The following is a 24,460-nucleotide window of genomic DNA, read 5'->3' as shown; positions in this document are numbered from 1 at the left end:
TCCATTAGTTTTGAGTAAAATTATAGTTGTTTTCGATTTTACAGGGATTTTTATTTTTGTAATTGGGTTAAGTACCGGTACGGTAGAGGTCACAAACAAATGTCTCATCCAAAAGTGGGTCGTGCCTTCAAAAAGTGTGGTAACTAATGCTATAGACAAACTGGCATCTAAAGAGCCACTACCATTTTATACAAATATATATGTTTATTTATACAAATAACTGTGTTTGTCGAAGATTTTGAGGAAGTCAATTGTGACTTACCCATATCATTCTCAGCAGCCTTTCGTTTGGCAGCCATCATAAGTTCCAGTTCTTCCACCCTTAATGGCTGATCGTCATCATCTCGCTTGCGCTTGTCTAGACGTGTGCGATATGTTGTTCGAATTAACTGTAAATCAACAGTAATTATAATTCAGTTGTAAAAATTAATACGAATTATAGTACCAGTATTTTGAAAGAAACTACATCATGCTTGTATTATAACTTGTAAGGAAAGTAAACAAATTAAAACAGCCTGATTTTCCACGTTCAAAGAAAATGAAATGTATGCAAATTTTTTTTCAAAGTTTCTTGAATGTTGAATAAAACAAACTTCTATCGAGTCAGCAGGACTTTCTTATGTATAAAAGGATACTGTTTATACGTATAACAAGTATTGCTTATTATTGTATATACTGTAAAAATTTCTTCACTGAATTATATAAAGATAATAATGAAATTGGTGGAATGATTTGTACGTTATCACATTTACTTATTTTTCGAACACTGGAATTGTTCACTTCTTGATGAAATATTACCTTTACGTTTAGGATAAAATGTTATTTTAAAAATAAATTATACTGTTTATGTAAAACGTTTGCAACGAAATATAATAAGATACAGAACGAAAAGTAATAATAAACAATCAATGATTAATTCAATCATGTTTCTTTGAAACCATTTCTGAAATAATTATTTGTCCATTCTTGAATCGTTGTATGTAAATATTAAATACATCAGTGTACAAAAGCCTCTACATCGTGTTAGTTCAAGATCTACTTACAGAACAAGAAAATCAGAATATTTGGGAGCCTGCTTCGTTATTTCATTATATGTACAACATACTCATTTGTTAATTCTAATCAGCAAGATATGTAAACCTATTATATTTAAGAATCTTAACCAAGACCAGTTGAGAAAAGATTAAGTTAGTTGTCAAGCACTTGGCATTTGAAACTACAATTTGTTACCTATAGTATTTTGGTGAATAATAATAATAATAATAATAATAATAATAATAATAATAGTGATCGTGATAACGATAATGATAACAATAATGATATTGATGATAATAATAATAATAATAATAATAATAATAATAATAATAATAATAATAATAATAATAATAAAGTAACACTAATGATAGTGGTGATGATGATGATGATGATGAAGAAGAAGAAGAAGAAGAAGAAGAAGATGATGATGATGATGATGATGATCATGATGATGATGATACAGTTCACTGCACTTCACCTTGCTGTATGTGTTAGAGGTTTTTCAAACTCACTAGAATCAACAAATAAGAATCATACTGGTAATCATATCCTATTTATTGCTCTATACTGTTTCGTTTCAAAGAAAGTACCGGTAAAATATATATATATATATATTTCAGTGATATAATAAGAAACAGATTTCTGAATTCTATTACTGAAATTCATTACGTCTACTTAACTCATACTATTCATTTGACAAATTTTGTGTGACTTAGCACTTGAATTTTGTGAATTTTATAAAATAGGCAAATAACAAATTTTATTTAATCATATTCTCTTCTGTGAGTGTACAAATGACTGAACTATATTACAACATTTAGACTATTAATGATTACAATGCGAAAACGTTGTTGAAATATTTGTTTTCAATATAGCTAGCTGAAATTAGATATGTAACTGTAGATGTCACTTACTATTTGTTTAAATATTTTTGCAAGTTATATACTTTAAAATATTGTATTATATTTTCATTCACTAATATAAATTAATGAAAAGTGATAGAAGTCTTTTTATTGATTATCCAAGTTCAACATAGTGAGTAATTTTATAGTGTCAGAAATATACCGGTACACATATCGTGCACATTTTAATTTTAAATTGTTACTGGTAGGCCTATATAACAGGTTACTATTATCATCATGCAGTTTATGATATTAGTAGCCTATATAAAAAATCAAAATGTGCAAGACATCATATGATACATTTGTCCGATGACTGAAATTAATGGTTCGACACCAGAATCCAGAACACAAACTATATAAATGCTTGTCTTATTCTAACTGCAGTTTCGGCTCGCATTATAATATACATTATGCATTATTCTTAACTGGTTTTATTATCTGACTTAAAAAAAAACAGCAGTAAATCTCTTTCCTTCCCTAAAATATAAAACATCAACCGATATAGGAATCATATTTTATAAATAGAGAAGGAAGTAAATTACGTGAAAGTTGCTTTGTAAAATTTTGTTGAATTTGGATATGTTGTTACTAAATATATCAGCACTAGCGAGCTGCAACTGATTGTATGTGGTAAACAAGTGCTCATGTTTGCAATTAAGAGAAAAAGGATGCACGATCATGCTCTCAATAAAATTATTAATTATACAGAATGTGATTTGAAAGTAGGAAAATGTGCTTGTGTGATAGAGATATCAAATTATCACCTTTTTCTTTGTTATATGGATAACTCAATTTGTAAAACTGAAATATTGAAACATATACATCTTGACCAGGACCACCCAGTTCTGAGAATAGCCCACAACAGGCTGAAACTAGTCAACAAGGTACCATATTTAGTATTTAACACGTGAAAGCAAAAACTACATATTCCGTATTGAAACATAAAAATTGCACATATATTTCATTTTTAATTTATTCTTTTCCATTCTCTCTCTTACCATATTCGGTTCTTGTCTTTCTCTACTTCGTCAGTTCCCTTCCCCTCCCACATAGTATCAGTATCCTATATGTACGCAATTCTTTACATTTATTTTACAAATTGTATTACAGTATGTATTATAATATAACTTTGGTAATATTGACTTATTTCACTTTTTAATTTAACTTTTATTAACTAATTTGACAATATAATTTCAGTGGTTATTTTTACGTAATTGCATACATGTATGTGTCAGAAATGGTAGGACTAGTAATGTTATGGTTGTCAGTCGACATAAAAATTTGGAATATAATATCGCACAATTTTCTACAAGCAACTTGAAAACTGTAAAAAGCTCTTGATAAAATAAGTGATCCTTGGGATCAAACTATGAGCCACATTGCTGCATACCTACATTATCATCCTCAATAGTCACAATGCTTTGCTTGAATGCACCTGAGTAGCATGACTATGTATTTTGAACATTTACAATATGCCCTCATCAGTACAGAAAATGATACAATAGAATGCTGTTCATAACAATATGGTACTTACATAATATGGATATATCAATATTTGTACTAGACTTACTGCTTAATTAAGAGATTCTATACTGGTTTCACTTACTGTACCGGTACGTTAAATATCGCAAAAACATGTAATAGGTAATGTACAATAGAATCAAAATATAATAAATGCATTTAGACTTTTTGCGTGTATTACCTATGTTATAATTTAAAGTATATAGTAGTTAATTATTAGTTCGACATTTATTTCCTTCGATTTTTCAGTATGAATGGTATATTATTTGTTCATAACGTTTATACAGTTTATACATTTATACAGCATTAAATGTTTGAAAATTTGTGAAAAGAAAAAAATAAGGCAAGAGAAATTAATGGAAAATATATAATGAGCCAGGCATTTCAGAAAATTTCCTACACTATTTCAGAGATTAAAGTTTGTTGTTCTTAACATATTAGTTTAACTTTTATGTCTGAGAGAAATAAAAGTAAATCCAACATTGACTTTCTCAAAGGGTCAGCATACAAAGAAGCAGGAGAAAGCATTATTTACTCGATCAAATAGATCTAATAAGCTATGCTTTGATTTACCTATAGGCAATTAAATAAAAAGTTGCACCACTTCTTCTCTTCAAGGTATAAAAGTTTAAAAGCTGCTGAATTTCAAACTGTGTGAGAATGCAGTTTAACCTTAGACCATGAAGAAGAATTATACGGACACAACTTCATTTATATTAAAGCCTGTACAGTTCAGAAATGTTTAATTTTGACAATATAAAATGTTGAGAGTATTGCAAATAATAACATATTTCATATTATTTACGTTATTAAATAAGAACAAAATTCATAACGAATAGAACTACTACTCTATTTTTTTAATCGTGCTTCATAATAGCCTAAATGCAAATACAAATAGACTCTGTAGCACAAATAAGTACAAAGCCATTCTATTTTTATATCTGCTCATAAATATTTTGAATCCCTGGAATGTGCTTCCAGTTCCTAGCCGAAAACTGCTGAACTTGAAGCACCAGACACCCAATCATCGTCTTTAATGCCATTTCAAGCAGGGTCGTCCAAAATCACACAAGTGAAGAGGTTGTGAAGACGTCCCCCTTTGCTATCATAATAACATCACTGGAGAAATAATACAACAAGAAACTCCAAAAGAAGTCAGCAACAGAACTCTTACCTCTGACGAAAATTATAAGCAAGTTATAGCTAAACAGACTGAAATTGGAGAGAGAACCGAATCTGCCTACCAAAGTAACAAAAACGAAGAAACACACAAAACATAAAGAGGAGATCCATGTGATTACCAGCACTATAAAAATGATGAAGAAAATATTCCGTATGAGCTCTACTCTTAAAATAGATAGATACTTATCATATAAGTCCGTGTCACAGAATGACTGAATTAAATGTAAAAAGTGTGAAACATAGTACCATGCAGTTTATGTAGGCACAGAAGAAAGAAAATATTCACATATGGTGAGTATTTGTGATTTTTATGAGAAACAACTTGGAACAAAATAGCCGAAAACCTGCTAATTTCTCTCCATATTTAATGCATGTTTTGATTTCGTATTGTTCTGTGTCCTATTTGTTTGTAAATATAATGTAATCGTTACTGAAATATAACCTAGTACCGGTACCGAAAATAATTATGCAATAAATTGACTAGGCCTACTTTAAATTGTATGTAGGCCTGTTGCAGTCCTTTCATTGCATAATTTTGACCCTATTTGAAATGCGGAAAAACCTCGCTCTGCTCATGTCTGTGTAATTTACTAAAAAACGAAGAAGCGTATTATATGCTACTTATGACTGCCAGTATCTTAACCTTGGTGGCAAGAACTTTAAAAGAGATCATCAGAGTAAAATTTTGATTCCAGACTCGTTTTAGACATAAGATGTGTGGCCGAAACTGTCTTTTCCACTTTCCCCAATTACTTCATTGTTTGTTCATTGTCTTACTGTTAGTTGAAGATATTATGATAAGTAATAATAATAATAATAATAATAGAAAAAGATTTTTAAAGTGAAAGTATGTATCGGTACAGTATTAAGTATTTGTTAATAATTCAAATGAATTTTATCTAAATTTTGATAACCACACAATAATAGTAGTAGTAGTAGCAGTAGTAGTAATAATAATAATAATAATAATAATAATAATAATAATAACAACAACAGAGGTTTTCATACATATTACTAATCAATGACAAAATATAAGAGAAGAGCTCCCAACATTTTGTAGGTCTCTGCCAATTTACTGCCTCAATGAAGTTGTGAAAAATATATATTGTTATATTATTATTCATTACAAAAGACGTTCAATAAAAAATTAATTTAGTTCATCTTCCTACATTTTTTGTAAGTTACAAAAACATATTCAACTGGTGGTGGTTTTATCTGCAGGGAATAACAGTCATAAATGTTATCAATCATCTTATAAATGTCCAGCAGAGATTTTTAAGTAAAAGTACATTTATTTATTTATTTATTATTTATTTAATTACTTATTTATTTGTTTCCTTGTTTATGTGTCGTTATGGGAGCATAACAAAATTAACAGTGATCTTCTATACTTCACTTCGCTGATACAGTTCTGCTCATGAATGGCACTACCCATTTTTAAATGACTCCAGTTGTAAACTGTATGACTACAAATTGTGCTATGGAGCTATAGATTATGGGATAATTAAATATTGACTTTGTGAAATAATAAAATTGTTGTCTGAGTTGTGAAAAAAGTTCAGCACTTTCAGAATAGTTTATTTTGTTAATTGATCATTATAGCAGAAATTGGTACTGTAATTACAATTTTCAAATTCAAAGAGTACACTACAGAATAAATATTACAGTGCTAATGGTCAAATTATTTTACCTGGATAAAAATGTAATACAGTACTATTGAACTGCATAAAGAATAATACTTAAAGAGTTCAATCCCAAGAAGAAAGTGATCTGCAAAATCACTTACTGATGCACTTGATCTTTAGTACATTTCAAATGTTTATAATTATTGCATGAATAATGGTTTGACGATTTCTTTTCCCCTTTATTATTCTATTTCTTTAACATATGTGTTAATTCCACTGCAGATCTCTGTAAATTGTGCAAATTGCACATTTCCACCAGTTTAAGGGACAGATATAGGGTATTCATGGTCTAAGGTTTATGCTTACCTTGTTATAAAGTTGTGAGGATTCTTAACTTGCATCCTTAACACACAGAAGGCACACAAACACACAGACATAAATACAAGAACGGATATAGTTGTGCAACACAGAAATAGCCTAATGATCTAACACAGCACAGTACTGGTTATGATCAGATTTTGGGTTTCTTTTTAAATAGTGGGGAGTAGAGATTCTTGGTACTTTTTTTTTTTTTTTTTTTTTTTTTTTTTTTTTTTTTTTGCAGATAACAATATATTATAACGAAATTCTTGTGAAAAGAAAAGTAGTGAACAAGACTTGATTCCTTATTGCACACATATTGTACTACATTATGAATGTTTAGACACTTTAATTCTTAAAATGTGGATTATTACTAATGGTATTTACTATTTCTATCCTATTTTGAGACATATTCTCCAAAATAATGGAAGATTCTTGTATAAAATAGTATAAATATTTTTACGACACACACTTCAGTAAATTCTAAATACATTTTTTCCTTACAACGTGCAATAATAATTTATTACATAAAGGAAGATAAGGATCTTAAAAAGAAAATAAATAAACTCTCTTCATGAACCTGTGGCTTGGTGTCAATGTCGTAATTATTAGTGATAAAGATTGTTGTAAAAAATAAGGAAACAAATCTTCCATTGTAATTGGCCAAGGAGCTTACCATACCGAATGATTTAACATTCCTTACCAACTCTTTATAAGATACATCTGAAAGGAAACACATGTCAAGCAAGGAAAGAAGACAGAAATAAGTCACTAACCAAAACTATGTACTTTTTGAAATCTAATTTACTGTATTCATAGAGAATATTAGAGATCAGTCCACAACAAAATCGAATGGAAGCAGAGAAGGTTGATGTAACACAATATTGGCATTCTTTATTAATAATTAAAACCATTAAAATTTGATATGAACAATGGAAAAACGGAATTTACGCTTCAAGGGTATAATACTTATTATATGCATAACTTCTAGGAGAAAATAAGCAGGTAGACAGTTCTATTATTTTGTTATTAAATTTAAAAAATAAAATCATTGTAGTTACTCTAAAAAGTGTAAACGAACTCATATTATATACGGTAAATTGTTTTATTTTGGAATATGAACTTACATCCTACTTCAGTCTTAGATACTTCTGCGACACAGAGGTCATACTGAATTGACATGTGGGAGGAAAATTGGAGCCCGATACTGTGAATGTTACTCTTTTACTACTCACACATACTTCGGTTTATGTAACTATAAAGTTTAACACAGTTCTGTTCACTGAAACGTCATGACAAGGTACATGTTAACTACACAATCTGTAACAAGCATGTATTGCTTAGTGGTTCCTTTTCTGAAAAAAGATTTTATAGACTTGAATAATGACGATGGTGACAATCATGAGGACTGAAGAGTAAAGATTAATATACCACTTTTTAAAAATACATTAGAAAACCGGTTGTTGTTAGTCAACTGTCCAAAGACAGGTTTGAACCTCATAAGTAACACCAATAATACATCACTCATGAGGCAACTAAGCCAGGGGATAAAGGGTTAGGGTGGCCAGTTCCTTTCCCCCTCCATTGCATACATCGTTGACTGGTAACATATTACACTAATCACACTTTAGATGTATAAAAAAAATGTTTTGTCGAAGTTTTATTCCAACTTTGTTAGAAATTGACTACTGGTACTGAAATTTGAGTTTAATCTAGACCCTGAATAATAGAATTGTCAGCATCATCTTTTGTAATTTCTGTGAGTACAGAGAAGGGAAGAAAAGTCTGCTTGTCTGTCTCTTTAGACTAAATTAATTGGTATTTATATATTTACCTTATGAACTCAGTAATACTATCGGGACTGGTTTTTTAAGGGAAGTTTGTACAATAACATATTATATAGAACACTTGATTCTGGCTCAGTAAGAAAATATCCAGTGAAATATATACCACTTACCATATATTCTGGAAGAGGTTCAGTAAGTAGGCTGACTATTACTGACAAGAGAATTGTTGTCCAGAAGAGAATCATTGCGAAGTACATGTAGTGCACCTGTAATGGTAATGTCATATATTGTGGTTAATTATTATTATATAATGTACAAATTATACTATATGTAGTTGAGTTTATTATATATATATATATATATATATATATATATATATAAAAATGCTAAAAATATGAACAGATATAAATTACTTTTCCACATGTCACCATTCACTTTTCATGGATTTTGTACATTACAGTACTAGCTTCCAATTTTACCTGCTAATTTTCTATTTATTTATTTTTTTTCATAAGTGTCTATTATTTTCGGGAGTGTTTTTTGTAAGTAATTTTATGAGGTTGTTATTGGTATGATGATAAATTATTTTACCTTAGGTAACAATAGTGCTACAGAAACATAATTTTTCTTGCAAATTAAGCTTTCAGGAATAACTCCCTGTAAAGTTAATTTGAATAATTTTTCCCTCGAAATTATTCAAATTAACTTTACAGGGAGTTATTCCTGAAAGCTTAATTTGCATAATACACGTCACTGTACGTAACAGAAAACCACAATTTAAAGTCACACAGAGTTAGTGTGCACTCAAATGTTGGTTGCTTGACTGTTGTCAGCCCACTTTAAGGTCTGTGGATATAGAGGGAAAAATTGGATCGGTGTCGGGTAGAGTTCCTGGGTAGCTCAGTGGGAGAGCGTTGGTACGTTTAACCAAAGGTCCCGGGTTCGATACCTGGCCCCGGAACAATTTTTCCCTCGCAATTATTCATAATTTTTCTTGGTTTATGAGTCTCTCTCATAAGATGAGTGACATTCATTCATTCATTCATAGTGTTCTGCCCAAAGGCAGGTCTAGACAATTTTTAGTGTCTTTAAATAACTGCGAAGTAATGACCATGATGAAGAAGACAGTTCGAGCCAAGTTTATAATAACACGATCTGTTAAAAAAGTGAACGTAAAAATTGGTAGGAATTGTTCTTTAACAATATCCGAGCTTTCCACTAAAGTTCCTGAAGTTTTATGCACGTTGTTCATGAACTTTTGGCAGAAAATATATGTAAGAGTGACGGATGTCTTTGACACTGGTACAAGTAAAATGACAGAAAAGCGGAAATAAATGGTGACCATGTGAAAAAGTAAAACATGTATGTTTATATATAGACACTTTTAACTTGTAAATAAATCACTTCTTCTTTCATAATTGAAGACCTCCCTGGATGAAGGATGTAACATCAAATTCTTGAAAATGTGATGTACGTGGAAAAAGTAATTTTAAAGTACCGGTATTTATTTATAACAATAAATTATTGCGTTCAATGAACATGCCTAGCTTATGTGCTGATAGCAGAAACACCATACTGTGGACCCAGTCCAAGCTGATCGATCACTAATATTGTATATTATAATGTTTCCATCAATTTTAACAACGGATTTTCGATATAATATTATAAGTAATTGACTAATTACAGTATATGATTAGCTAGCTGTTTCATGTAAATTTATGAAAAATTCATTTCCTACATCTACTTAAGGTACACAATGAATCACATGTCCTACTTTTTGGAATTATAATAAAATAAATATTCTGTAAAATTAAAAAATTGAAAGTTCTTTTGAATGACAGTGAAAGAAAATAAACAATGAATGGAAATATCATTAACATCATGAAGGAAATGAATTGTTGCAAAACGCTTAAAACTACCAGTAAAGTTTCAATCATCACAGTCAATTTGTTTTTATAATAAATTTACCAAATCTTCAATGATAAAAATATATATTAATCTAAATGTAAAATATATATTGAGGAAGACATCAATTTTTTATTTGGTATCCAAAACTTACGGCCATGTCTCATACAATCAAACTAGACATATTTTATTGGAAGATAAACATTTAGGTAAACATTAATTATGTTTAACCTGGCAGTTGTCACTATATTTGTATGAGCATTTTGCACAGTATAAAATTCAAGTGACAATCACATCAAAATGGAAGGGGCTGCAAGTTTATCCCTCTTTTTAGCTAACTTTATAAGTGTTCCCCTTTAACTTACCGTACTAGAAGAAGTTTCTTCGAACAATACACGGTATGTGTAGAGAAAATATTTGTCAGACCAGTAACTCAGTTGTGATGCAATAATTGGGCCTACTGTTATGCCTTCGTAATGTTAATGGTATTCTAATCCTATTCGGGTTTATTATTTCCTTTCAAAAGTTCTTAAACCTTCCTTTCAATGCAGGGATTTCGCCAGGAAACTTATCCCTTCATAAAAATAAAATAAAGACGTGTATTTTGCAGTACAAAAGTCAGTTGAACATAAACAGGATCAGGAAATGTTAAAACAGGTATGGACATTAAAAAAAAAATCTGTATATTGTGATGCATCAAAAGAAAGCTCCAAGTCTTAAGACAACATGTGTTCTCACTTCAGCTCGATATTTTATCCCTTTCAAAAATTATATAAGGAAAAATCCAACACTGTGCTAGTCTCGGCAAAATGCCGGGTATGTGACCACCTGAGCTATACTGTACATAGTGACCTCTGCCGGGTTAAAACAAGTTTGAAGCCCTTGTAAATACCGTAAAAAATAAAATTAAGTGAATTTCTTAATGCAGTACCATACCTTAGAAACTATTAGAGGACGAGTATCTTCTTCAAAGCAGTGAGGCTCAGGAAAGGAGAAATCCAGTGCCATGCGAATCAGTCCAATGGAAAGACCAGTCATCAAACCCCAGAAAGCACCCTTAAAAATAACATTTATATACCATTACGTAACTTAGGACTGGAGCAGAAGCATTATAACACTGCATAATCTTATTTATTATTGTAGTTCTTCATTATAACTATAAGACATAAGAATTGTAATCCTGTAAATGATTATGCAAATACAGAATTTCAGGAATGTTGCTTCTGGAATAATATATTTTTGATTTTGAGATGACTGTTGAAACTAATAAAATAAAAGTAAATCCCATTTAATTTAATCAGAAATACGAATAACATTAACTATACTGTACGAGTGTAGTTCGAATAGTATATGAAGTTAACTCCCAAATATCCATGACAATGGTTGGGACAAGGATTCCAGTTATAACAAAATCACGACTAATGAGGAATTTGTTTTTTTAAAATGACCTTTTTATTTATAAGAAAAAAGTATCGTAGGCAATTTTAACAATGCCTGAACTACAAACTAAATCAGCAGTTTCAGAAAAAAATTTACTCAGCTTAAATTTTGGCAAAATAATCAATGTATTTTTAGAAGCAAAACAATTTTTCGTAATTAATGAGTATAGTTTTTCGTAAAACCATTTTGGCAGCCTATAATTTCCTCCTTGTCCCTCGAAGTCTTTCAAAAATGCACATAGAAAATGTTGGTAAATATATATTTTGGTCATCCTAGTTAAGCTGCACTACAGATATAATACACTCCCAGTTAAATAGAATTATCTGTAATTACTGTATATAAAAAATGTTGCTTCTTGTCATTATTTTTGTACCTATAGAATACAGAATGCTGTGTCAAAAAAGGCAGCTCCTGATTGGGATAGCTTGTGGAGAATAAAATCTCTTCTTTATACTTTACCATGTCATTTCAAAATCGTGCTTCAATAAAAAGCTTAAACGTAGTACCGTAGTAGAGTGCTTCTTAATACTGTACAGTACTAATGAGTACACTAATCACTCTCATTTCCTGCTGCGAAATGAATAACAATACTTGAAACATTTTATATGCTCTGGGGCGAAGTTTGAAGGTCTGTCAAACCTTAAAACTAATAAATATCACTGTTTATGTAAGTTATCTTTGTATGTAAAATTACGAATCTATTGTGATGCAATATTTTTTACTTTAAATATTCCCTGTGTGATCTTAAAATTTTAGAGAGTCATATGTGTAAAGAAAAACAAGAAATTACATAAATATGAAATAGCGAAAACTTTTCTTTCTTAATTTAGAACCTTAACATACCTGTTCATTAATGCGAGACCAGGCGAGAGCGAGGCAATAGATGGCAGCAATAGGTGGAGCCAAGTACGAAGAAACTGACTGAATGTAGATATACAATTGACCACCCTGTGTCTTCTGAATAATTGGAATCCATATGATGGAAATAACAACCAAAATTGCTGTAAATACTCTGCAATAAGTAAATTAAAAGAATTATAGAATAATATTTTGGCATGCCCAGCCTAAACATCAATGCTGGAGTTTTGGCCAAGTTTTATTTGCAAAACATTAACAGAAATTATTTTACTTGATAACATAAAGTTCTTAAATCATTTTGTTATACATTTTTAATATACAAGACTACAACAAACTGTGTTATATTCTCATTAACAGTTGGCATCTCCTTCAGCAGCATCTACCATGACTAATGTTGTGAAATTTTTCGAAATATTTCTCATTTGCAGAAAAGTGATTCTAGCATAATCTAAGACAGTGCAGTGTGGGGCTAGGAATTTATAAGCTGTAACTAAAGAGTTGGCCTCTCCATTTGGAAACATATATGTCTACAACAACTGTACTGGTATTTAAAAATTCAACCATAATGTGATTAAACAGTAAAAAATGACACATTATTATAAATATTAACATTACTCCTCCGACAGTTGAAATACTCGTAGGATCAGTATTGTTCCTGCATTACTTAATATTGTATTGAAACAAAGAATTCTGAACTAACTTAAGTGGCTGTCTACGTAAGAAATTAAATTTAAAATATTTCAGATTTCTAATAAGACTATTGAAGATTTTTGTATTAGGCATGCAAATCAGTTCTTATTCATTATAGCGCTGAGTATGTTAAAAAATATTTGTAAAGAGAGAATACTGTGATGCTTCAAAAATCAATTTCGATATATTCTCAGAAATATACGTTTTCAGCATGATATGGAAGAATAGGTTTTTGCCATACCATCTGCCTATTGTATACATTGATTTCTTCTAAACTATTGGACGGATTTAGCCCATATTCAATATCTACGAGTGAATTGATCTGAAAATGATGGATATAAATAGGGTGACCAACTCTCCCGTATTTTCTGGGAACTCCCGTATTTAAGCTATTATTTTTTTATCTTCCAGGCTCCCGTATTGATCTCCTAATCCTCCTGTATTTTTCTCCATGAATCGTGCTCGCCAATTTTTTAATGCAATCTAATAATAATAATAATAATAATAATAATAATAATAATAATAATAATAATAATAATACCTATCAAATATATTTAGGTATAAACTGACATTAATATCGATAGTTTAGTTTTACAAATCAGTCCTGATGATCCTATAATCTACAGTTACTGTAAAGAGTTTTTTTTTTTTTTTTAATTTGGATAGCATGATAACAAATTAAATGTTTTGCAGCATTTTGTTGACAAATATAAATACATTCAAACTGGGAAGCACTGTATTTTTTTATTATTGTATTTAATGTTCTGACCTAAATCATATTTCTACTATAGTTAAATTGATAGTTTTATATTAAAATATAAACCATTCCGTCAATGAATCCAGGCTTCACATCCCAAAAAATTGCGCTAAAATTTGTCGTGACCAAGTCTCCCGTATTTTTTATCAGAAGTTGGCCACCCTAGATATAAACATATAACTTTTACAAAAAAAGAAATTAATGGTTCTTCATTTAAAAGATATAAAAAATGTATTTTATTCAGAATCGATTGAAATAGGTTTCTTCCGCAATTTTTTTATACATAAATGGACACGACAAACGGAAAGGTATGAACAATACATTTTCAGAAACTACTAGAACTGGTTTAGAGAAATAAATTGTTACTTATAGAATTTACGCTTTTGCTTGAAAACTTTTCCAGACAAGAATTTTTACTTATACTTTATAAAACTCTAAATCATTACGAAAATGTGGAGAAATAATTGAATACTGGTACCAGATCTTTTCTGAGAATAAAAGATGTTCAACACATGATGCTAACCATATCACCACTTGTTAGTACCAAGGTCCAGAATATTATTTGAGATATTCCTCCTTTCTGCTTTACAACTCAGTGACATGTACAAAGACATTTTACATTGTATGTACGTATGTATTACCAGTATCGTTATGTGATCTGTGAACGTGTCTGTCTACCTGATTAAATGCATAGTAAGCATTGGACTAGAAAATAGACCTAAGTACATATATGTAATTTATACTTTTTTTTTCTAGTTTTTTACAGGTCTCATTTTATAAAATGATAGTATTTTCTAAAAATAAGAAATAAACTATATCTTTTTCAGCGATGTGCCAATAAATGCAATTAAAACTGTTAGATTACTGCCCTATTGATACCTAATTGGAAGTATAATTTACGGACCATGGAAAGGAGAAAACTTCTAAAATTCTCATTTTTACATGACTGATTCTAACTAGTTGTGATAATGATATGAAAAAAAAATAATAATAATTTGTATGGTCCATGTTCACATGAAAACACAACTCTTTTAAGTACTGGTATAATAAAAACATGCACAAATTGCATATATTGTTCTGAATTATTCAATTGCTAAAGCATTGCGGAAATTACCACAAAAATAACATACCTAATTTCAATATATTAGTCCAAACTGAAATCAAACTGAATTAAAGTCAATATTATAAACATTTTAAAAGTTAATCTGCTATGAATGTCAACCTGTCATATAATCAGCTGCCAGATTTATATGTGTACAATTAACTGCCTAATATAGCTACACTGTATGAATTCACTAGTGGATGGCATATTCACAGGTATATAATTGTACCATAAATGCAATATGTGATTGTTAACGTGTAGATTACAATACTGATCCTCCGTTATTGTTTCATGAACTTCGAGAATGAAAATACCACAATTAATCAAATATAAGTCTATCCATAGCATATGATGATTTTACTCTTATTAGAAACGCATTTCAATAGAAAGCAAATTTTTGATGATAAAAAAATGTAAATCAACTACTACAAAATAATATACGGTAACAAATACTTTTCTTGTTATACCACAACTGTTGAAAATGATAACACAGTAGAACCTCTATTATCCGTGGTAATGAAGAGGGTAGGCTGAACGGTTAATAAAAAAAAATTCGTCTAATCCATACCATAAAACATTTTAGTAAATTTAGTGAATATTGCTTACACTCTCATAATCTCCTCTATGGTCTTGCATTGAACACGGTAATGGATCAGAAATTCACTGCTTTAAGTCTGGTTATTAACAATGGGTTTTTAAGGTGCAACAAAGGAAGTCCTCGTAATGGGTGTCTGTGGGAAGATAGGAAGAGCGGACGTCTCATTTGTAGATTTATGTACTTTATACACTTATCCTTGATTTTTATTAAATTGGAAACAGTTGTGATTCCAGTGTCTTATTCTGAGGTGCGCCACAGTTTATTGTTCCTCAAACTACTCTAGTTTCACTTTTTTATACTTAGCACAACACGATTTCTTTTGATACCTGTGGAAGACATTTTATATAGAAGTTATACAGTATGACAACTCGAACAGTAGACCATACTGTGTAAGGACAAAGTCTTGTAATAACACTCTTTAGAAAAAATAACATGCTGATATAATGTGCAGAACTTCATATATTTCTGTAGCAAAAAAAAAAAAAAAAAAAAAAAAAAAAAAAAAAAAAACACGACAGAAAGACAGTTGCATAATCTGCCAATCGGTTAATAGGGCGACGGATAATTGGGACTCTACTGTACATAAACATTGGAAAAATTACTTTAGGTTAACATTTCTCAAACTGGAAGTTACGACCAAGGAGTATTTTATATTCGCACTTATTTTAGTGCACAGTCTGGCAAACAGTCTACTGTAATAATGGTCGACTTTTAATAAAAAAAACCGTTGTTGTAGCTTTATAGAGAATATTTTTCAGGTTGTCTGACATCATTTTTTTTGGCAAGCGCATTGCATGTCTGTCACAGAAGTAGTGTGTCAATTCCGCCTCAGCATAAGAAGTTTTGATTTTGCTACTAATCCACTGTTCTATCCTGTTATTGTCTGTGCAACATCACTACACATTGCTATTAAAAAGCTCTTGTCCTGATTTATTACCACATATTCTTTGGAAAACAATATATTTTCAATTGATCCATCACATTAATAACTTATGAAACAAAAAAAAACTAAGAAATGTTTGATACATCCATCGATTCATCTAACTAAATATAAAAAAATTCATTTGATTTCGCCTTCTGAATTATCTGGTCGCAATCATCTGCAGCCATCTCATTGATTCGCCTTGGCACAATGACATTGGAAAGCGCAATAATTGTACATTTATTGCTTCTTCTGGGCCTATTAAAACATTGACCATATCGATATCAGCAGGCAGTAATGAGACTTCCTACAATCATGTGGGGCTTACATATTTTAGCTAATTTTAATGTTACGCAGTAAGATACTTACAATGTTACGTTATTACTCTGGCTTGCTTTACAAATAGGAAAAAAATAAATCCGAGGTGTGACAGCTCATGAAGGGTCCTGGCCAACCTGCCGACTGCTGGACTCAACGTCGACATGTCCCATCCAGTCAGAACGGAGGTATCCCCCCCCCCCCCCTCAAGCCATTCAGTACTGGATTTCGCTCCCTTTCGTAGCTCCCCAAATCATCATAGTGCTGGATGGGCACCGGTCCCATGCACTCACCGAAATGTCATGAGAAAATTCCTTCCCTATGAGCACTCAAACTAGAATGCATTTTGTAACGCAAGTCCTAGGCATGATGCCTTAGACCATGATGCAATGGTTTGGGGCTTTACAAATAGAAACTTGTTGATAAGGATGTAATTTTGTTTCGAAAATTTCCAAGTATTTGTTTTTAAAAGATTGTATTTTGGTTTCCAAGTGTCGAACTAACTTTGTTGACTTTATTCTCATGGTGAATAGGATTTGAAAGCGAACAATACCTTGTGACTTATCATCCGTGCTGAGAAGATCTGAGATTTGCAACATTCATGACAGAGAATAACCACTGCCATTAAGGAAATAAAATAAGATATTAATGAATAAACAAGAATGGAGATCGAATACTGGTATCATTTTTACATATGCGGAGCCACAAATTGAGCACATATAAGGACATGTTATTCTAACAGAAACATTTCCATTCTTTCTGCATTTTTAAGATATTGCCCATGTAAAATCGGACATCAAAATTACGAACAGGGGTTTAAATATACGTGTTATATATGTCAAGTATTTCCGGTAATAAAAAAGTACGAGATTCATATGTGTAACTTATATGTACTGGTAGTAAAACAGGAACAAGTAATACAAACATGACAGAAGTTACAATCATTCTTGTTGAAGTTGCTGAAATAGTCTTATATTCGATTAAGTATGATAATAATAATAATAATAATAATAATAATAATAATAATAATAATAATAATAATAATAATAATAATAATAATAATAATAATAATAATAATGTGTGATGTTTTACTTTATGAACCATGCTTTTTAAGTACTGTACTTTAACATATAAAATAGAAGATTTCTTACAACATTTCAAAATACCGATAAAATATGCAAGAAAATACCTTAAATTCACTAACACATACAATTACAGCGTGAAGATAAGGTTTTTTCCTGCAAAGTAAAAGGCTTTGAGCTAATAACTCACTAACAAATTCATGTATAAATGTGTTACTCCATTTCATGACACAAATGGAACTTAATGTCACTTACTCAGATCACATAACCTCTTACATATAATATATATTAATTCACGGTAATGGAACTATCAGTGTAGGCTACTGATATTCCGAAATACCTGCTATGTGTGTTTCTAAAGCCAATACCTTTTATTTGAATTTAAATATTATTTCAGTAATGTAAATGAACCATTTGTATAGCTTGTTAATTGTCCCAGGTTGCTTGCTTAAATTTAAGCTTATTTCAATCTGGAACTTACCTTCAAGCAAGTAATGACGAGCCAATTGGCTTTCATAAAAATCACATTTATTTGAATACTCTGAAAATTTAAAAATAACTTCCTTTTCCCGTTGATCTTCAGAAGATTGGTTTTAATACTAATTATTATAAACTATGATATAATAATGTCATCTTAATAATAACAGGAAACTTACCCTAAAATAAAGGTATGCCCCATGGATGGACCAGTGTTCTTTCTAAATAAATATCAAGTAGCTGCCGCTTAAAGGAGGAATTTTTAGGAGGTTGTGACAGAGCGTGTACAATTTCAGCTTTTACATAAGATATGAAATGTTAACAGAATTAGTTAAAATAAATGTAAATTAAATGAGATTACAAGAGGACTAACAACCTGAAAAAGGTTCATAGATGATGCACAGATGAAAGTGCCCAAATATTTGTCTTATTAATAAGAATGTTCTATTCATTATCACATAAACAGCATATTTAGAATCCAATTCCTATACATTTTAATGATCCATAATACAGGTAAATGTACTATTGTATCTCACTCTTTTACATTTATTTATCTTAATGTCACTATGTTACTTTAATTCAAAATTCATCCAAAACAAGTCACAGAATCTGAATCATTTCTTGTTATATAAACTCAAAGTTATACATAATATGATATTTATTAAAATTGTAGCATAAGCTTACATATCAATTGTACAACGCCCGAGCTTTTAACTGAATACAGCCAATTCAAATCTGGCTTATTTTTATATAAAATATTACTTATTGTTTTGAAAGATTTGTCAAAAGGCATACTGTTACAACGAAATATCCTTTGCTGAAACTAAATAATAAATTATTCTATGGATTAAGACTGAAGCAGTAGTTAGTATTCATTGCTGTTTCAGTTAATGACAGCAGGATGTATTCAATTTTATTTTCATATTGTACAAGTTAATGAATAAGAATATGTAAATATTATTAACGAATTAGAAATATTCACAGATATTTTCTATTTTTGGAGTAAAATTTATTTTAAATAAAATTTAATGAAAGTATGAGAACAATAAAACAACATACCGTTTGACAAAGCAAAATAAGTTCCAAATTTAGAAGCTCCGAAATCACAACCCACTACTATATATTTTTTAAACTGAAATGTGATGCCAGAATCTCAGTGTGAATATTACATTTTTAGTAACAATGTTATACAGAATGTTTATGGTAGGGCCTAATTATGTGACCTCTAACTTTTGTGTCTTTTGTTTTCACACCTACTAAGATATTTTATTCTGATGAATAAAACAATGTTGGTTGCCATTGTCAGTATTAAGAGAATCAGATTTATGATTATAAAAAATTATCTTAATATTCTTAATTTATATATTATTTCCGGTAACCATGGTATGTAAATGGCGAAATGCAATATGTAATAGAGGAAACTTAGACCTTCGTTTCTTCAGGTACAGTAAGTGGCAATTCACCCCATCTTCCCACCCCTCATTCCTTGTGACTTCTTAGGCTACTTTAATACTAAATAACATTACTTATTAATTAGACCTCAGATTGAAATTAGATTCATTATATAAATACGTCAGTACCCGTAGTATTTAAAGGTCAATAACACTATTGTATTATGCTTATGTTTTGTGATGAGACAAGCCATCAGTGCTTGTTAGTGAAAACTTGATGTAACTTACATAAAACTAAATGTATTTGTAGTTGAATTTATTGATGTCTCATGATTTTCTGAAATCTGAAAATTAAATTTGATATCAACACAGAGGTGAAAACAATTTTAGCTAATAAGGGAATAAAAATTTAGAACTAAAACATTTCCAGTGGAAATTTTGTATTTGGCCCATTTAAATTTAATATACGGACTTTTCCACTGAGCTATTTTATACTCTTGTTTTGGTATACAAAAGAGCAATTTTATTAATGAACAAAGCAGTGCATAAAATATTTTGTGCTTCTTTAAGATTGCTGACCAACTTGCAAGATTTAATATTTAAATGATTTCACTAAGTAAGCCAGAAAGTATAACTTTCATAAACATTTTGTATAAACTAATATTTCATATTTCAGTATAAAAAAATGTATAATGATTGTAAGTGTAGTAAGGTATATAGAATACAGATTCTGTATCACGTATTTCAATTATTTACTTTATATAATATTCTACTGAAGAGGGAAGTTACTCCTAAAACATTATTTTGTATTTGACAACCGAATAGTTCTCTATGTTGTTTTCATTTAAGAAAAAATCTATATAACAATGACTTGAACAAGTTCAAAACTGAAGAATACAAAGATACGCAATATATATTCTTCATTAAATGGAATAAATATAATCATACCAGTCGCAGATATATATATATATATTGCATTACTTTTTATACTTGGAGCTTGATCTTGGTCAAGTCTTAGTCTTCACAGTTAATGTTCTTTTGTCTTTAAGATTTAAGCGGCTCAATAAGAATAAGACTCATTGTATTTGGTGTGTCTCATTGTGTGACTCACTTGCTGACAATGAGCAGCTCCTTGGTGGTTGACTGTTTCCTCACTCGCTTCCACATGTCCATCGTGAACAGCGTACTCGCGCTGTTGAAAACGGAACTAAGGTCAGACATCAACGCTGCCAACATGACTGCTAGCATCACTCCACGTAGACCTACATGGATAGAATAATAAAAAACAAATCTGCCTTGATGAAAGCTGGTCATATGTGAACACATTCGATGGAAATGGGGGAGTTTGTGGTCTGAGCAAGTTAGATGAGTCTTTGGACCTTAACCCCTCATGATTTTTATAGAGAAAAATACTGACGACTCAACAAAGAGCCAATAACCGACACTGACATTGTTTCCTAGACAAAGACAAGCACAACCACTAAATTTGAATGCCAAGTTGAATGGTTCTAAGTTCATAAACAAAGGACCATCTGTCTGGCAACGTCGACTAATAAGCAGCCTCTCAAATCTTTCGGAACTTTGCAATTAGGAGCCCTGATGATTTAATTCTGATACACAGTCTAACACATTTTGGATCTGAAGGTGGAACTAATATAGAATGATACAATGATATGACAATAATAAATTCCCTAGCCTTCAAGGCTCAGGAATCCATACTTCTCGCCTTTAGGGCACAATAATTAATTTAGGTGTATGTGATGAAACTTACCGCGCTCTCCAACACAAACTATTAAAATTATGCAAGTTGGATTGCCTTTAAGATGAACATACTGTCACAATGAGGATTACAGCAGACTATTAAGACTGTTATATTAAGACACTACCAGATCTGACAACATTACAGCCACACATACGCACCTGTGCGGGAATAGTCGCAGCAACATGGAAAGGTTGCATTACTACACTACTGTTGGGCGGGGAGGAGGTTTACAGCCTCAGTTGCTCGGTGAAGCTAACAACGCTGGCTTTCATCTCATAACATCGAAAACTTCAAAATCCTATTAGATTAAATACACATATCTTCAAAGTCCACAAAACCTTAAGAAAATGAGACTGAAAATAACAAAAATTTGAAATGCAAAATGGAAACAAACAGAACTGAACCAGCCAATTGCTCATAATGCAAAGACCGTATTATTCTTATTTTTCAGAATTTGCTTCTCATATTTTTGTTCTAAAATATCCCATTTCCTCAAGACGTGTGGTAATATCACATAAATGTAGAATAGTCTATTGGTATGATTAACATAATTCTAGGAAATACGTACCTGAAACCACTGCTCCACAGGAGATGAAAGTGCCTGTCTCACATATCTGAGGAGGTCCCCACACGTAATGAACGTCTCAATAACAACTATAGTAATCACGTACCTGTTGGCAGTGTACCCAACACAAGACGGGGATAGGCACTGTTAGAACAGCTCACAGGATTACCACACACTCTCTCGCAGATTTCTGGTTTCACACACGCTATCTCGTCAGTGTAAAGGACCCTGCTGATCATGCCAGGAAGTACCATAATGAAAACTGGAAGAATCTTGACATAACCAGCCAGAAGTGTGCCGCCTTGAGCATGGGATAAGGATTTGGCAGCCAAAGCTCTTTGCACCATGAGCTATAAGAAACATACATCTGCACATCAGTATTTAGACAATATGAATACGGCACTACAGACACTTTCAACCATAATTATAAATACACTTCTTGTATATCTGCTGCTGTTTTTCTGTCATATTTCTGCTTTCGTTTTTTTGACTTTGAGAATAGGGTGATCATGAATATAATGAATGGAGAAATATTTGGTAGAAGATAATCATGGCTCTGTTGGCTGTATTATACAAGCATTTGCATCCTTAAAATATCTTTGGAAACTCTTAGCACCGAAATGAAAAGCTCATGTCTACCAACAACGAGACATTTTGGAACTGAATGATGACTAATACTTTGTGACCTAGAACATAAAGATATGGTTCATTTGATTGACTATCCTGTGTCATTTTTCAGATTTTTTTTTTTTTTTTTTTTTTTCAAGCAAATACTGGAAAAGTACCTCAAAACTGGCAATAACTTCCTCATAGGTTCTTGTCATCCTATCAGTTTCAGATACACTGGAAAATCGCTGTATTTGAAAATTTGAAAACATAATTACACTTATCTGTAGTTTTTTAAATTTTAACATCAGTCCTCTTTTCGAGGTTTTTTTTTTTTGCTCCCAGTCAAACACATGATGGATACAAGATGGAATTACTGTCTGCGTCCCAGCTCTCAAACCCTTGCAGTAATGTAGGTATGTGGTTAATTGGTAGCAATAAAGAAGCACAGGTGAAGTGATGACTAATCAATTAAAAACATACACTGATATGCTATATCTTAAAGCTGTGGTTGCTATATACTGTGCAATGAGCAAAGGTTTTTAATACTTACTGGTACGTTACATTAGACAGTTAAAATGAAACCTGGCCATTGCTGATAATGAAAAGAAATCAAGCTAACTGCTTCATACTCGCCATGGTTGTTAATACACTTCTCTTACTGTTAAGTAAAACCAAGTGACAGATACCAGCTTTATAGAATCTCCGTGGACTGGAGGTAAAGCAATGTCTGACAGCATTTTGCACCACTTCATCTGATGGAAATGTGGTTTCCTTCAGACTGTTCTTCAAATCTCCAAAAATATGGTAATCACATGGAGATTAGTCTGGGCTGTAAGGGAAGTGTGATAGTGTTTCCCAGTGAAACCTTTGCAACTCGTCCTTTGTTGATCTGGCAGTGTGATATCGAGCATTGTCATGAAGTAAAATCACTCTTCCTGCCAAAAGGCTCGGTGTTTATTCTTTATGTTTTGTCTAAGATCCCCGAGAGTATCTGCATGGCACTGGACATTGAACATTTATTCACAATTCAGAAACTTCTCTAGCAATGGACATCGATGATAATAACAATAATAATAATAATAATAATAATAATAATAATAATAATAATAATAAAGAAAGCGATACCATGACTTTCCCTGCATTTCCTTGCAACTTGAGCTTTTTAGGGTGAGAAGATCTAGTGTGTCCATTTTATGATGGACAGGAATGTGTTCCAAAATGATGGCACCAGGACTTATCTGTCACAATTCAATGCAAGATCTAATCACCTTCCTCGTGATATCGTGTGAGGTTTTGTTGGCAGGTTCTCACAAGTTTGGCTTTCTGCTCAGCAGTTAAAGAGTGTAGCACCCACTGTGTGCAAACTTTGTGATACTGCAGGCATTTTTGAAGGATTATGTTGCTACTTCCCTGGCCGATATTTAGTAATAAACTAACATTATTATTCTAGTCTCTCGGACAAAACCATTAACATGTTGAACTGAAGTTGGCGTGAAAACCTTGAGTACTTGTTCTGATCGTAGATTGTCCTGTAGAGATGTCGGGGCGAAGGAAAACATGCACACCAATCCT

General features: G+C 31.2%; 1 protein-coding gene and 1 long non-coding RNA gene across 6 annotated transcripts in view; one reads left to right on the top strand and one right to left on the bottom strand.

Moving 5' to 3' along the window:
* The window catches only part of LOC138701093 (sodium/glucose cotransporter 4-like), a 147,065-nt gene that overhangs the window by 28,410 nt on the left and 94,195 nt on the right, over nt 1–24,460 (bottom strand). For all 5 annotated transcript variants that reach the window (XR_011332438.1, XR_011332439.1, XR_011332441.1 and 2 more), the window contains exons 9-14: nt 22,386–22,629; nt 21,064–21,214; nt 12,601–12,769; nt 11,254–11,373; nt 8,583–8,678; nt 263–389 (exon numbers count right to left, since the gene is read on the bottom strand). Coding sequence is in view for 2 of the 5 variants with exons in the window: in XM_069827668.1 (XP_069683769.1) it covers nt 263–389; nt 8,583–8,678; nt 11,254–11,373; nt 12,601–12,769; nt 21,064–21,214; nt 22,386–22,629 (907 nt within the window). In the remaining 3 variants the exon portion in view is untranslated. The remainder of the gene's footprint in view (nt 1–262; nt 390–8,582; nt 8,679–11,253; nt 11,374–12,600; nt 12,770–21,063; nt 21,215–22,385; nt 22,630–24,460) is intronic.
* The window catches only part of LOC138701095 (uncharacterized), a 64,407-nt gene that overhangs the window by 31,823 nt on the left and 8,124 nt on the right, over nt 1–24,460 (top strand). The gene's annotated exons all lie outside the window — the stretch shown is intronic.

The sequence above is a fragment of the Periplaneta americana genome, chromosome 6 (genome assembly GCF_040183065.1).
Source record: "Periplaneta americana isolate PAMFEO1 chromosome 6, P.americana_PAMFEO1_priV1, whole genome shotgun sequence".
In the NCBI taxonomy this organism is placed as follows: domain Eukaryota; kingdom Metazoa; phylum Arthropoda; class Insecta; order Blattodea; family Blattidae; genus Periplaneta; species Periplaneta americana.
Note: the sequence above shows the minus strand (reverse complement) of the source record. Positions and strands in the feature narration are given on the sequence as shown.